This window comes from Blennius ocellaris (genome assembly GCF_963422515.1).
Source record: "Blennius ocellaris genome assembly, chromosome: 12".
Taxonomy (NCBI): Eukaryota; Metazoa; Chordata; class Actinopteri; order Blenniiformes; family Blenniidae; genus Blennius; species Blennius ocellaris.
The window spans coordinates 6,354,527-6,369,781 of record NC_137661.1 but is presented as its reverse complement, the minus strand read 5'-3'; the positions used below and the strand labels follow the sequence as shown (position 1 = coordinate 6,369,781).

At 37.3% G+C, this 15,255-nt stretch overlaps 1 protein-coding gene across 1 annotated transcript; it reads left to right on the top strand.

Moving 5' to 3' along the window:
• Positions 1 to 2,124: 2,124 nt before the first annotated feature.
• On the top strand, positions 2,125 to 13,892 carry mfsd8l1 (major facilitator superfamily domain containing 8-like 1). The gene is made up of 12 exons (XM_080505860.1): positions 2,125 to 2,229; positions 4,861 to 5,046; positions 5,161 to 5,223; positions 6,377 to 6,496; positions 7,141 to 7,220; positions 7,309 to 7,672; positions 8,473 to 8,546; positions 8,684 to 8,897; positions 10,609 to 10,731; positions 11,114 to 11,244; positions 12,528 to 12,638; positions 13,512 to 13,892. Exons 1-11 carry the CDS (start codon positions 2,154 to 2,156, stop codon positions 12,600 to 12,602), a joined length of 1,506 nt encoding a protein of 501 aa, XP_080361986.1. The 5' UTR covers positions 2,125 to 2,153; the 3' UTR covers positions 12,603 to 12,638; positions 13,512 to 13,892.
• Positions 13,893 to 15,255: the final 1,363 nt, after the last annotated feature.

The window sequence follows — 15,255 nt, the reverse complement described above, 5'->3', positions numbered from 1 at the left end:
AAGCACAATGATGTTGAATATTTGTAACACTTAGCAGCTATTGTATTGGTCTGTTTGTTTTAAAAGACCAAATTATCAGAGAAAGGACGTTTTGACAAATACCTGTTGACAGACTCTGCAAGGTCCAACTCCTCCAGGTGCTTTTCATTGGTTGAAGACTTTTCTTCAGTGAAGGTGATGCTGGAGAAAAGTGGCTGAATATATTCCTCTTCATCAGAGCTGCAATCATCACATTCCACCACGTCTTTGCTGCAAGAGTTCACAATGAGTTCCCATCACCTCCGCCGCGAGGGACTGTCTGTTAATTGTGGGAGCGCCACAAATGTACTGTAAAACACAAGCAAAGACCATCATTAGACCTGCTCAATTAAATTTTTGCCTCAGTTGTCAATTTTAGTCATTTATCTTCCATTGTGGGAGCCTGTTGTTTGTTTTCTGTTATTTAAACATGTAAATAAAACCCAATTTTGTTTGACGTCATGTGAATGTCTCATCTGTAATTTGATGCCTTTGGGAGATATTTTCAGCTTCCCTCTGCTTCATTATTCACATTTATACACATTTTGACCCAGAGGGAGGGGGGGTGTTGTGTGTGTTTCAAATGTGATGTGACTCTTGCTGTGGTATGGCTGTTAAACAACTGTTAAATAAAGAAAAATCCCTGACCCAATGGTTGAAGTAGAAATGACTTATTTTAACACTTTGAATATGACGTGGTAAAACACTATTGTAATCAGATACACTAATTATTAGTGTATCTTATCTGATTCTAATAGTATTTTACCATGAGTCTACACAATTATGTAGAGTCTACTAAACATCTTATACTCCTGGACACTCCAGGTATGTTGCAGTTCTCAAATGGACAGTCTCCTTTATCACACAAGTACACATCACTTGATACAGATATATTCAACAGCTCGTCGTTGGTAAATATATGTACAAAGTGCAAATGAGAGGCCAAATTCTTATTTGGTTGATAGTTGTGTTGACAGTTTATCCATTGGCCGTCTGGTTAATCGTCGCTGTGAAGACGAGCTGCGGATGGCAGTAAACTGAAATGTCGTCACTCGGGAGCAAATTAAATTGAATCAAGGGGAAATAGATGGCTTTTGTGCAACAAACAGGAGTTCTCGTGTCAGCAGTAATGGATGTCACAGGGTGGGAGAAAACTGAACCAATGACTCAGACTCCTGACGTGTGCAAGGGAAATACATGAGATGCATGACTTTGTATACTAGTAACTATTTGATTTTAAAAAGCTACAATATAGATAAACTAAGTCACACTGTAGATAAGTGGAGTTTTTACAGTCACTGAGTCTAAATAAATACCCCACTGCTCACGAATATACTTATCAAGGGCTGAAGGTCGAAAACAGCTTTTTGCTTGATGAAATCTGGCAAAAGTGTTTGCGCCGATGAAGACAATAAACTCTTAATCAATAAAAATTATTGTTTTTATAAAAAAAAAATGTTTTGATGCTTATATACATCTAAGCTAATTTGTAAGTACATTGCCACAAATGTATGGATTATTTAGAATCTGTTTAAGGGACATAAATAGAATAATTTGTCCATGCGCTTGCTTGGCAACACGTTTGACAATCTTTCCTAGAAACATGGGTTGGTGCACGTGCAAGGAGCGGTTTGCTGTGTAATTATAGAATTAATCTCAGAAAAAGAAAGCGATCATAGATGGTCTTTTCTTTTCTTGTTCTTCTTCATTCAATTACCATTATCTATGAAAGAATTAGTATCTTTCTTTCCCTCCACGAGTCCGTCTACATTTTTTTTTTTACCCACAGGAAGTGACGTAGTCGCCTTAACCACGCAGGAGCGCGTCCCACACATCACGGACGTCTTGTTGTCAGGAAAAACCCGTCCGGGCGGTTCACTGAAGTATTGACGGGGCTCAGCGGACGCCTTGCGTTTACCGATGAGAGGAGCAAAATGGTGCACATTCGCATTTATGCGCATTCTTCAGCTTTCTGACAGGAGCTCGGTGTGCGCGTGCAGGGCGCTGTAATTGGAAGCGCTGCTCTTGGTATTATTCTATGAGCTGCGCTCAAGAGAGACAGAGACAGAGAATATCTGTCTTGAAGAATAGTAATCATCTCTCAAAGTTTAGGATTACTCCAGGCGGTGTATGACATGGATATTCAACGGAAAAAGAAGCTGACATTCATCACTATTGGACTGATTTTCTTTTTCAACGGTGTGGAATATGGTAAGATCTGGGATTCAACATTATACAGGAGCGCGTCTTCGCCACCGGTACTTAACAATGATTTCTTCTACACTTGTGATGTTTCATGAATAAGTATTTTTTTTCGGTACGTATCACGAACGTTTGTTTTCAAAATGTGAATTTGAGGGACTTGACTATTTTAAAACGGGTTGTAGTTTTGCACCATATTAGTTTGAGTGTCCCGATTAGTATTTTCTGCAACTAACCTCTGTGCAGAATTATTTGGCAAGTTGTATTTCTAACAATTAATAGCACTCTTGCGCAATCCAAAAATGTTAATAAAGTTCAAGCATGACTATTTAAGAAGGTTAAAGTCAGGTATTATTGAGACTATCTCAGTGGGAACAAGCATTGGCAAATACTAGTTAGAAAAAATATTAGGCGACTGAATGAAAAATGTTTTCGGCTGTTAAAGTGAAAATAATGAACTGGACATTTGCAATGAAACATTTCATTTACATTTCCCACCGCCACAAGAGTTCCACCTATAGAATCTGGATTTCTTCATCTGTTCATGATCAACGAAAACCTCCAGACTGTTCAGAGAGGTTTACTGCTTCCCTTCATTCTAAACCTCCTATTAAAGCAGAGCCCTTATCTTCCCCATGCGGTTGAAGTCAGGAGAGAAAAGGGATCATGTTATTTCCCTGTCAACTAAATTTAAGGTCTTTACCGGCAGGTCCTGCAGCCAGGTACTTTCACTGTCCTGAAAAAACCCATGGTCTTCTGGAAAGATGCAGGCTTTTCTTTTCTGTACCACTGCTTTAAGAAAGTGTTCTGTAAAAACTCGCGGTAGTTCCGGCAGTTGATATTAGCTCCACCTTCCACCTGAAAACGTCCAACAAACTAATTTTTAATGACACCAGCATGGAGCAGAACCCCACCTTCACTTCGCTGGAGCTTTGTGCCGATCAATCAAGAGTCACTGTCATTTCACCAGTCCACAAACCCTTTGGAAAATCTGTTTTCAAATATTTCTTCACTCAGTCTTGGCGTTTCACTTTCTCTTTAATGTATTCCATTCACTGTAATTGGTGTCACCAAATGTCACGTGTTGAACGGAGGTCGCTGGATTTTTTTTTAATGTGAATTTGACAGGGGAGAAAAATACATTTTGTAAATGCAGGAAAGATGGTTAATAGAAATGTCTGAGATGTGAAAGCTTGACTGAGTTGAGTGTGGGTTGAGGAATGAGATCTCCTGTGTTGGGACATAGAATTGTTTGGTGTCACCAATATGAACAATTCATTTACAGAAGGTTGCGTTGTATCGTGGTAACCTTTATCTAGTCTTTATCTAGTTTTGGTTAAGTTTGAAGAAGGCAGCACTTTTTAGCTGCACGTATCGCTTAACTCATGTTTATTGAAGCCGCATTGACTCAGTTTAACTACAGAGCTTGGAAACATTCAGAGCCTCGTGCGAGAATCGAACAGACGTGCTATGTTGCGCTAGCAATGGAAGGCGTCATCAAAAACCTGGCTTCTTCTGGACTAGTTTGAGTAAAAATTGGATTTTACACCTTCGTCGAACGTGGTACGAAAGCAGGTTTAAGCGTTAAAAAAAAAGAACTGAATTTCTCTATTGGGGCAAAAAACAGTGTTGCCCGTACGGGGCTCGAACCCGCGACCTTTAGTTTATCAGTACCACGCTATAACCAACTGAGTTAACCGGTCGTTTTTCAGGTGTGGAAAAAAAAAAGAGTTTTTGTTTTCTATTGTCTTCGGTTCGGACAGGCATTGGTGGGTTGTTTATATTACGAGTTGTATTAATGTTGTAGTAAAGTTCCGTCGAGATATGCAAAAGAAGGGATTTTTCAGTGTGGCTTGATATCATAGAGTCTATGTCATTCACTGAACACCTTGTACTTCCTGGTGCTCCACGTTAACACAGTTCTGCAATGTGCCAACCCTGAAGGACAATGTGGTCTTTGTGGTTTCACACTAATCAGAAATGTTTAATGGCTACTTTGTGTCTTTTCTTTTTACCCTGATGCATTTTTGTTATGTTTGTTTTTTTTTTTTTGCTGGAGTTCACTGAGCTCCTCAAGAGCGACCCATGCTTTCACTAATGTTTGTAGAAGTAGTCTGCATGCCTCTGTGCTTCATCATATACACCTGTGGCAATGGACGTGGTTGGATGGAATTCAATGGATATATTTTCAATGGCAATATAGTGTATATCCTTTATAACCTATGAAGGATGTCACATTTCATTAAATATTACAGATTATTTTCCCCCTTATGTACTGCTCATCAGATTTGGAACAATACTTTTTAAATATTGAATGGATAGATTAAGTAACAAACAAGGTTTTTCGTTAAGTGTAGTTTTGATATGAACCGACACATCCACTCACTCTCCAGTGACCTTAGACCTTGTTAATGAATTCAAATTGAACCAGAGTGTTATCTTTTGGATACATCATATCTCAAGTAATGCATCTTTAGCAAGAATGTTTTTTTTTGTTTGTTTTTTTCCTTATATATCCGACGTGTTACATCATTTTTAAGGCTTTGATGTCAGGTTGTGATGAAGTTTCTGTGTAGTTTCTATGTACTCAACGAATAAGATACAGTATGAATGACTTCCTCTCACCTCTTGTCTCCTCAGCTGTAATATTACCAACAATATGGAAGTACTTACAGAATTTTGAAGCAGAACCTTTCTTCCTGGGTTTGACCCTGTCGGCGTTCAGCCTTAGTGGGCTGCTGTTTGGGCCACTCTTTGGGTTCTACTCGGACCGGACACAGGCTACCAAGGGCATAATCCTGCTGGCGGTTGTGTTTCAGATTGCTGGTGGGTCCACACTGTTTCGCAGGACTTTGATGTGATTTGAAATCCCTGTTTTGATATGCTCCGTATGTAAACACTAACCCTTTCCCCAATCCCACTTTCTTTTTCACCGTCCAGGTAATTTAATGTACTTCATGGGCTACTCCAAGTGGATTGTACTCTCCAGTAGATTTGTAGCAGGTGAGTTACAGGTTTCAATTCTGTGATTTACAATTATTTTGGGAAACAGACTAAATGTAGACTGAGATATTCTCCTATCTGGAACCACCGTGTTTGTCACTCAGAACCATTTAGGTCAGTAGCAACGTCTGTTAAGTATTACTAACATGTGATTGATTACATACTGAAGAAAAAAGGTGCATAATTTGGTCAAAAAATACCACATAATGTCTCAGTAAGGTGTTTTTTTTTCTTGCAAGATCAATAAAAGGGCTTTATCACATACAATTCCACCTAATCTTTAAAACATATGCATTTGATACCAAACCATTTTGCATTTTACCTGATCTGTTATACCATTTTTATGTCACGCCTTTCAAGCTTCCAAAAGTGTGACAAATACACCTTCATTTTCTATGGCATTTACACAAAAACCTTTGATTCTCATTAACTGTGACTGTGATATTACATATATATATATCACTCCTTATACTTACTTACTCCTTTAATCAAATTTGCCTATTGTATAGTCTGAAAAAACTAGCTCGCAACAAATCCACAACTTATTTAACCACAAGATAGAAGCAGACAAGTTCAATTATTGAGAAAGAGCTGGTGGATTTGCAAAACTCCAACGTGGGACCACACATTGTCTCTATTAGCAACAGTCATATTAAGGAATAACGACTCTATTGCAATTGAATCTCGTGATTAGACAGCAAAGGAAAGAACTATCTTGCTCTTTCAGACACGCAGACATGCATGTTTGCACTCAAAATAGATGTCGACATGTTTCTTTTGCTGTAGTGTTTTTTAAAAACATTTATAAATGTATTCAACAAATAGTAACCGGTTCTCCTAATCAGAATGAGTGCTATAAAAAAGAAATTATGACCCACTTACAACAAAAGAAAGAAAGGATACTTTACTGATATCCTTGAGGATGTGAATGTTCTACATGTCGCCCTTAACTACACATACTGGGAGCATTGAGTGAATCCCACTGTGGGTCCTCATGCAACTGCCTTGCATGAGGACCCACAGTGGGATTCAAACCTGCAAACTTCCAATCCCAAACTTTAGGTTTTTTTTTACTCCAAATAGAGAGGAGTGCTGAAGAACCTTATACATGTAACGTTTTGGTGATTTAATAGTTTCATTCTTTCTCCCTCAGGTATTGGTGGAGGAGTCGGCTCGTCCATCTTTGGCTTCTTGACCAAAGTCACTGCCACCGCGGACCGCGCCAGTGTGTTTGCTACCATCATGGCGTGTCGACAAGCTGGACTTCTGATTGGTTAGTGCTTTTGTGACTTGATATGATTTTACATATCAATGACCATTCTGGTTTTGGCTCAATTTATTAAAGGCTTGGTTTTTTTTTTTTTTTTTAATAAAACCTAAAACATAATAACTGGTCAATAATGGAACACGACGCTGAGCACAAAACTTAAAAAAAGTTACTATTACATTATGGGGCAGGGATTATATTTTTCCTTTTAATAGTGTAATAATTGAATTACCTCATAGCGTGATTCAATGATTTATGGTTTGGACTTGAACTTGAACAGCTTCAATTTGAATAACTCTGATAGAATGAGTTAAAAAAATGATTATTTGTTTATATGTACATCTTTATACAGTTTATATATGATTGCTGTTGCCCAAGTTATTTATAGTCTTCTGTTCTCTATCATCTGTTTTCTATTTGTTCAGTCATCAGTACAAAATAGTATTCAACAGATCACATTTAAATTCTTGTCAAACCTTTTTACATGATCAACCAGTTATTACATTTCAGGTTTTATTGCATTATATTTTAGAGCAATTTGGGTCGTTGTTACATATGGGGCTCTAATGAGGCATCATAACTCAATAGAAAACAAAGACGTGGTCAATGTTTAGAAGATCCATGGGAGGAACTAACTGTGTTTATTGCAGGTCCAGGATTCAACTTCTTCCTGAGGCTATGTGACTTCCATTTAGGTCCTTTAGCAGTAAACAAGTATAACGCTCCTGGGGTAAGGATTAAAAACATGTTGGCGTTCGTTAGCATAGTTGCTTTAACCTTGTGACTTCTGAACCAGCTTAATGTCGTGTTCTCTTCAGCTCTTCATGTGCCTGGTGTGGGCGTGCTTCACACTGGTGGTGACCTTCATGTACTCGGACCTCCCGTCACCGGAGGAGGAGAAGAAGAAGAAGAAGCCCAGTCTGAGAGGCAAAGGCAGCGAGCAGGAGAATGAGCCGGGAGTGGAGGAAGACGAGGCAGAGAGTGACGAAGAGGAAAAGCCACTAATAGGGTCGGAGGAGCTGGTGGGCTCCTATGGGTCGGTTGTGGAATCCAAACAAATCAGCCACCGGGGCTCGTCCGCCTCCAGCAGCTCAGCGGATCGGATTTCTGCATCTCCCCGCGCTGTGGAAACGGAAATCATCGAGTCTTCAAACCCCTTTAAGAATTTCAGTATTACCCAAGGTAGTTCAATTAGGTTCTTTATGTTGTTATTTGTTTATAGGGATTTCCTTTTTTTTTTTGTTCAGATGAGTAGGTTTTGTTCAACATACCCTTTTGACTTGTTTCAGCTGCGTTCTCCCATCTTCATGAGAAGTCTGGGATGATATTTCTGACAAAGACGGGGGAACACAGTTGACACAAGTGAATAAAGTATGTTAAATAAAATCCCACGTGCCGCAACAGAAGAGGAGAGAATATTTAATCCCCAATGTGTGTGGGTGTAGCTGTCAGTTGTTGATACATGAAATTGATGGAAACAAAGATAATCCATGGACCATGTATGGGTATAAAATAAGATTATTAAAAGGTGACACTTATGATATTGTCTGTTTGATCCACAATTTATTTGTTTCTGTTGTTAAAAAAAAAAACAAAACAAAGATTTCGAGTACAGATTTAATATAAAGTCTTTTTCAACCCATCTATGGAAGCTTGTGATAGTAATGACCCCCCCCCAGTAATTTTGAGTATTTAAATAGGGTGATATCAATAACAAATATTGTCAGAATACAGTGGCTGGAATATGAAATAACATTTCAATGCAAAGACGTCGTGAGTGAGCAAACTCACTGCTTCATTGTTTTACTCATATATTCACCGGAGGGCTAAAAGTGGTTATTTAAATTTTTATATTGACTTTAATCTTATTCAGATATTGTCTCGTTTCCCCATTTGTCTTCTCTGACATTGACGGCTGACTTTGTTTCCCCCCCATTTCTTTCTCATTTCTTTGACTGCCTCTGGCTTTCTCTTTGCACCAGAGTTCCTGAGAGAAGAGGTTGTCGTGTTGCTGGCTGCTCAGTTCATTATCCTCTTCAATCAGACTGTGCTGGAGGTACAGGACAGACACAAACTAAAACATCTTATTATTGTCTCTTGCATGCAAATACAGACCATGGGCCATATTGCCCAGTGGTAGATGTTGTTACTTATCAGGACTGAGCCCGATGCAAATGTAAATTCTCTCCTCAGACGATGGTGACGCCGCTCACCCAGAGATGCTTCAGCTTTGGGGAGCTGGAGAACAGCTTCATGTACTGCCTCGGTGGCCTGGTGATCATCGTTGGCTTTGTGTTTGTACGCTGGCTGACGCGCTGCGTCGAGGAGCGAGTGGTTCTCGCCATTGGTCTGGGCCTCGCCAATGTGGCCTGTGCCTGGTTCCTCATCTTCCTGGCGAACCCACGAGGTCAGAGAGACGCTTCTTACTTGACCCAGTCTGCACACAATCTGGCCGTTCTCGACGAATCACTTAATCTCTCTTTCACGCAATTTCCACTCAGATAGGGCGTGATTTACAATTGTGTGTCTATGTGACTTCAAATACCCGTTTATCAGCCCCTCAGCTGAGGACACTGACCTGGTGGAAGAGGAAAATCTAGAGCACAGGGGAGGACTAGCAGATCGTCTACCGACTATAATTGATAACCGTCACTATTTAATACAGTGTTATTTCTATAGTGCCAAATACCACACAGGCATTTCAAGGCACTTACAGAGTAGAAGCCCCCCGAAATTCCACATGAGCAAGCAGAATAGACCCACAATCCTTTGCAGAACCAGGATCAGAGGTGGTTTTCTGTCTGTTCCTGTTGTGGGAAAAGAATGAGAAATGAGAAAAGGATCTGATAGACAGACAGCAACAAGCAAATAGATGTATGGAGGACAGGACACTCAAACAGCAAACTATTTGAACACACACACACACAATGGAGACAGCTGACATGCAAAGCACTCATGATGGAATAACCTGGAACTGTGACTGTACCTATATGTATATTATTTCATTTAAATAACCATCTACACCACTCTATAATGTAAATACCTAACTACCTTATGTTACATCATCATCATCTTGCACTACTCACCACTGCACTGTTATCTATTATCTGAGTTCGTCCTCTACATATTAGTATTTAATTACTTCTTCATGTTTTTTGTTTATTGTTGTTATTTAATGTTTACATTTGTACAGAGAGTGCACAGTTTGCCTAAGCCAAATTCCTTGTATGTAAAACATACCTGACCAATAAAGCTGATTCTGAAATATAAAATAGTGTAATTTTTAGGACAGAGAACTGAAGAGGCAGGAAATCAAACTAATATTGTGAGAGGAAAGGAAACTATAATAAAAATGTGTATGATGTTTAAAATAAACATTACTTATTTATTGGAAGAAAATTAAATGTGATGAATAAGGGCTCTTGTAAAACAAGTCACATGTATTATTAAATTACATGTAAAATTGGCAATATGTGATACTGTTAGGTATTTTTTGTTGTTTTGTTTTGTTATATTTCGTACATAGAAAATATAAGAAAAAACCCCAGATAAAATATGGCTCATTACCAGTGAAGCATCTTAGGACATTGCTTATAGTGTCCAGCAGGGGTCAGTATTGTCTCCTCAGTCATTGTGGACAGACTGTCCTCTTTGATAATACAAGTATTTTTGTTTTTCAAGTAATTACCAAGCATTATGATAGAAGATCAATACAGAAGTAGCAACATTGAAAATGTGACATGATGTAAACAATGCAGCACTGAATCTTAACCAAACAAAAGTCATACTATTTAGGTATGACAAACAAAACGTCACTATAATTTGATATAGTGGTGCATACTGGGTTGATATCGATCAAAAACAGATGATTCTTTTATTGTCTAAAATCGAGAAAGAGCAAAACGTGTGAGATTCAATATGTTTCATTGTTTCTTACTCCTTTGTATTCAGTTATTTATTTTTGTAAGACATGTTTCCATTGATGATGGTTAATGTGAAATTATTTTCTTCTGTCAACCAGAGTGATGAATGAGCATCCTCATAAAAGTCCAGTATTGTACCGACTGGCACTATTATTGTGTGTTTTATTTTTCTGTTGAACTCTGTGTTTTCTGCAGGGACATTTGCATGGCAGATGACGGAGTTCGTCATTGGATTCTTTCTGCAGGTTGCAACGTTGCCCTTTTTAGCAGTGGCCCAAGTCTCCCTCTTCTCCAAAGTTACCTCTGAGAAAACACAAGGTGAAAATGAAAAACTACACCACTTAGTGGACATGCAACTGCATTACACGTTCCATCAGGTTTGGTCGTTCTGACTGCTGTGGATTATTCAGGGTGTTTCAATGCAGTTATTCTGATGAATAACATGAACTAAATAACATGAATATATGTCTAAAAATGTTAAATAATTTAGTTGTAATTCCTCATAGTTCCACGAAAGCTGTTTTTCCCCACAAAGCACAAAAGCCACATGAGAACAATTCATCACATTTAACCTCAGTGTGTAACTTGAAGTTTTTCTCTCGTTTGATTTAATTTGTTGTGTGTTTGAACTGTTGTTTGAAGTCTTGCGGTAACTTCTTTTATCTGTCCAGTTCTTACGCGTGTCTCTCTGTCACTGCAGGTTTCAGTCAGGGGGTGCGTCGCTCTGTGGGGGGTCTCGCTACCATCCTGGGCCCTTTGTGGGCCGGTGGTCTCACGAATGATATGTACGTTATGATGGGCGTCATGATGGGACTACTAGTGCTGCTGACGGTAAGGAAAGCAGAGACGAGATTACAGGAGTAAACATCAAAAAGCTAAATAAATAAAATACAATAAAAAATATGTATATTTAATATATATATATATATATATATAATTTATATATATATATGTGTGTGTGTGTAAAATAAAAAATGCTTGCATTAAACCCCCCCCCAAAAAAAAAAAAACCCAAACAAACCCCAAAACAAAACAAAACAATAACAAAAAAACAGTGCATTCTCTCTTTTTGACTTCACTGTTCATGTACACTACATTCAGAGTGGTTATTATTGGTGCCTCATTATTTGGATAAATGTTCATCTCATTTCTGCTCCAAGTCAAAATCACAATGGGATTATGTTCTTTTTTTTATGTGCACATATTTTTTTGTTAAGCTTTATGAATCTAATGGGAACAAATAAGCAACAAACAAACCACAGAAAAAGGGTTTAAAGTCAAGAAAAGAAGATTCAAGCTGACAGCTATAGCCAGCAGCTCCTCTTGGATTAGCGAACAAACAAGCATAAGAACATGCTTGTAATGCTGGTAATGAAGCCTGGGTGAACCACAGCACTACAACACAACGTTTCCACTATTAGTGACAAAGAAAGCAAAACATTGGTTGTGTGTCTGAGACTGCGGGGAGCATGCACTTCTAAAATGTAAAAATAAGTCCCATGTTATGATTCCTCCGACTCATTTTTGGATTAATATGAGACTTTCTTCAAAGGCCCCCCCTGTTCTTGTTTTGCGTGATTATTTTACATTGCTTTAACCAAAAAAGACATTACGCCAGAGTTAGTGTTGCTGCAAAGAGAACTGACGGTACATTAAGGTGCACATCTGTACATTTCGTTAGCGTGCAGACTGACTGAACGCATGCCAGGCTTGAATGAAGATGGAAAATATTACATTGATATGATGATCATGATAAAAGAAACTTGTGCTAAAATAGTAGTGACGATTGGGGGGGGGGGATGTGTTTTTGGTTTCATCTTTCTATTAATTGTCATTGTTTTAATTTAGGAGAGCTTTTGTACATCAGATTAATTTAATTAGTCCTCATTGTTTTGAATATTTTTATTTGTTCCAAAAGTTAGTTATTCAGTTAAAATTCACGTCTACTGTCGATTCCATTATAACATTAATTTAGATGTCCAAGAGGAAATTAAATATTTGTCTTTTCAAACAAATAATTGTTGCATATTTCTTTAATTTCATGTTTTTCCTTGTTTTTCGGGGAGGGTTTGTATTTTTCATTAATGCTGATATATTGTGTGTCCCTAATGCAGGTCATGTTGGCCGTCTCGTTCAAACGTCTGGTGCCTCCCGTCAACCAGCAAACAGACAATACAGAGAGCTGTTGATCCCGCAGGTGTGAATGAAAGACGAAACTATAAAAGGTACAGTCGGATTTTTTTAAATATCCGTGATTGTCGAGCTCCCTCTAGTGGTGTGTTGAGGCAAATCACCATTGTATATTTCTTTAAATTTTTTGGGGAAAATATATAAAATGATCAAAATAGTACGAAACTAAGAACACATTAATTAATTAATTTGTTTGTTTATTTATTTATCTAAGTTCATTTTCGTTATTTTTTCTTAACTAAAAATCTATATATTTTTTTTAACAATACAATTGTAGAGCAAAATGAATAAAAGTGAGCAGAAAGACAATTAACTAAATGTAAAGGTCATATGTTTATATAAATCTAATAATATATATGTTTATATAAATATAAACACACGACCTTTATGTTTTAAATATGTTTCAGGTAATAAGTCCTCCGCTAACAGGGTTAAGCCTCTGCTACTGTACGTTCAGGTCAGTAATAAAAGTAGAGAACTGGATATTTTCTCAGATGGTACACATTGTGGGAAATTTAGAGATCCACTGCTATAAATAAGATAAAATAAGAAATACTTTTATTGTTCCTGTGGGGACACATTTTGTGTATTTGATGGAGTTGCAGTTTACAAGGTAAAAAGGGTAGAAATGATATAAAATAAGAAAGAAGTCAGCCAAGAAAGTGCAGCAGTGACATAGAAAATATACACATAATATATACACTTAAATATATACACAGGATAATATAGCAGTATGACACTGATTTTATTGCATTATTGAACCATATAGCTTATTGCACTGCTCATTATTGCTGTATATTAATGGTGAAATACTATGTTTTAATGTTTTTTTTCTTTGTTTTTAGCAAGTTAAATACTTCATAGCATCTCTTTCTCATGCTGTATCTTTTATTCAATTGTTTACTCAGTGGGAGTTCCTGTCCTGCACCTTCAGTCTGTCTACCTTCTGCACTGAGGACATTGTGTTTTGCACTGTTATTTTTTTATGTCAATTGAAGCCATGTTTGTCTGTTTATTAATACTTTTTTTCTCTGGAGCTGGTATATATATATAAATATATATTTGTGCTATGTAGGCCACAATTATAGTTCACTCAAAATTACATAGAACGTATGTAATAATTTCTAAAATATAGCATTAATAGATAACTAACCATACAACTATAAAACATAATTACGGCATTTGATTTCTGTGCATACTGTATAAGAACTTCGACTATAAATAATTCTACTAGAAATATTATTTATCTACGATAAATAATACCAAAGAATGTGTTTTTTGATGTTCTGTCTTTATTCTTTAATAGAATATAAAGCCATTTTAATCTCAGCCCAAAGCTTTAATCTATTTCATCCATATTGAGTGATAAACTTGAAAAAAACCACTGAAATTCTGTGTATGAATTACATAATTATTTATTGTTCATAGTTTTCTTTTATTATTCTTCACGACAACAGATTGGTGTGTGTGTGTGTGTGTGTGTGTGTGTGTGTGTGTGTGTGTGTGTGTGTGTGTGTGTGTGTGTGTGTGCGTGTGTGTGTGTGTGTGCGTGCGCACACGCGGGACATTAGACATTTTATTGGTGCTTTTTTTTTGTTTGTGTAAATTTCCATTTAATTATTGAAATGTCAAAGGATGTGATGGGTGATTACTGACTTTTAGAGACTGAAGACTTTATGCCTCCAATAATGGAGACGTACGGATATGCAATTCAAATGTGACACAGGAGAATAATAGTGATGTTCGTCATACCAAAGCAATAAATATACATTTCTGAAGGTATATAATATAAGGGAGTACAGACATTTTTCATTAATTCAAAACACTTGTTGTGTTGTTTTTGTATGGAAACATTGTAGCATTTTAAAATGTTATTTGCTTTAATTGTGTAGAATTTAATAGCACATTTTTCTCCTCTGACACTGGTTTTGTGTTTTCTTTCGTTTCCTGTAAATGAATAAAATGTTACTTAATTTGAAAAGAGCTGGACGTGTTTGTGTCTTACTGATGTAATGTGTGTTTTACACAATAGTGGGCGCTCTTGCCCTTTGAAGATTGTTCTTTTCCTTGGCTGATGGCCTCCATGAGTGTGTGTGTGTGTGTGTGTGTGTGTGTGTGTGTGTGTGTGTGTGTGTGTGTGTGTGTGTGTGTGTGTGTGTGTGTGTGTGTGTGTGTGTGTGTGTGTGTGTGTGTGTGTGTGTGTGTGTGTGTGTGTGTGTGTGTGTGTGTGTGTGTGTGTGTGTGTGTGTGTGTGTGTGTGTGTGTCAACGGTAGCTGGAAAACCATTTGGCAAAGGTAAGTTTCCTCGAAATGTTTCCCACCAATAAGCCTTTGTCATCGTTTCAGTGCGAGAAAGGAAAATAAATACTACAATCTGGCTGAGATTTTTATTCCTTTTAAATTATGTGTCTCTTGATAATTTGGGAAGTTTCAAACTCCCAACCTTAAAACAATGAAAAAAAAATGTCCACTATACTTTCCTAATATTATATCCACACACAATATAAATAACTTTATACATATAATTTTAAATTCTAATTATTTTGAGTTATTGATCGGTTATTTAATCTGAGAAACACTTTATTCAATGTTTGTGTTACTAATGTTTGGCTTTTTATATATTGGGTTTAGCTCGGCTTGCCCCTCTGGGTG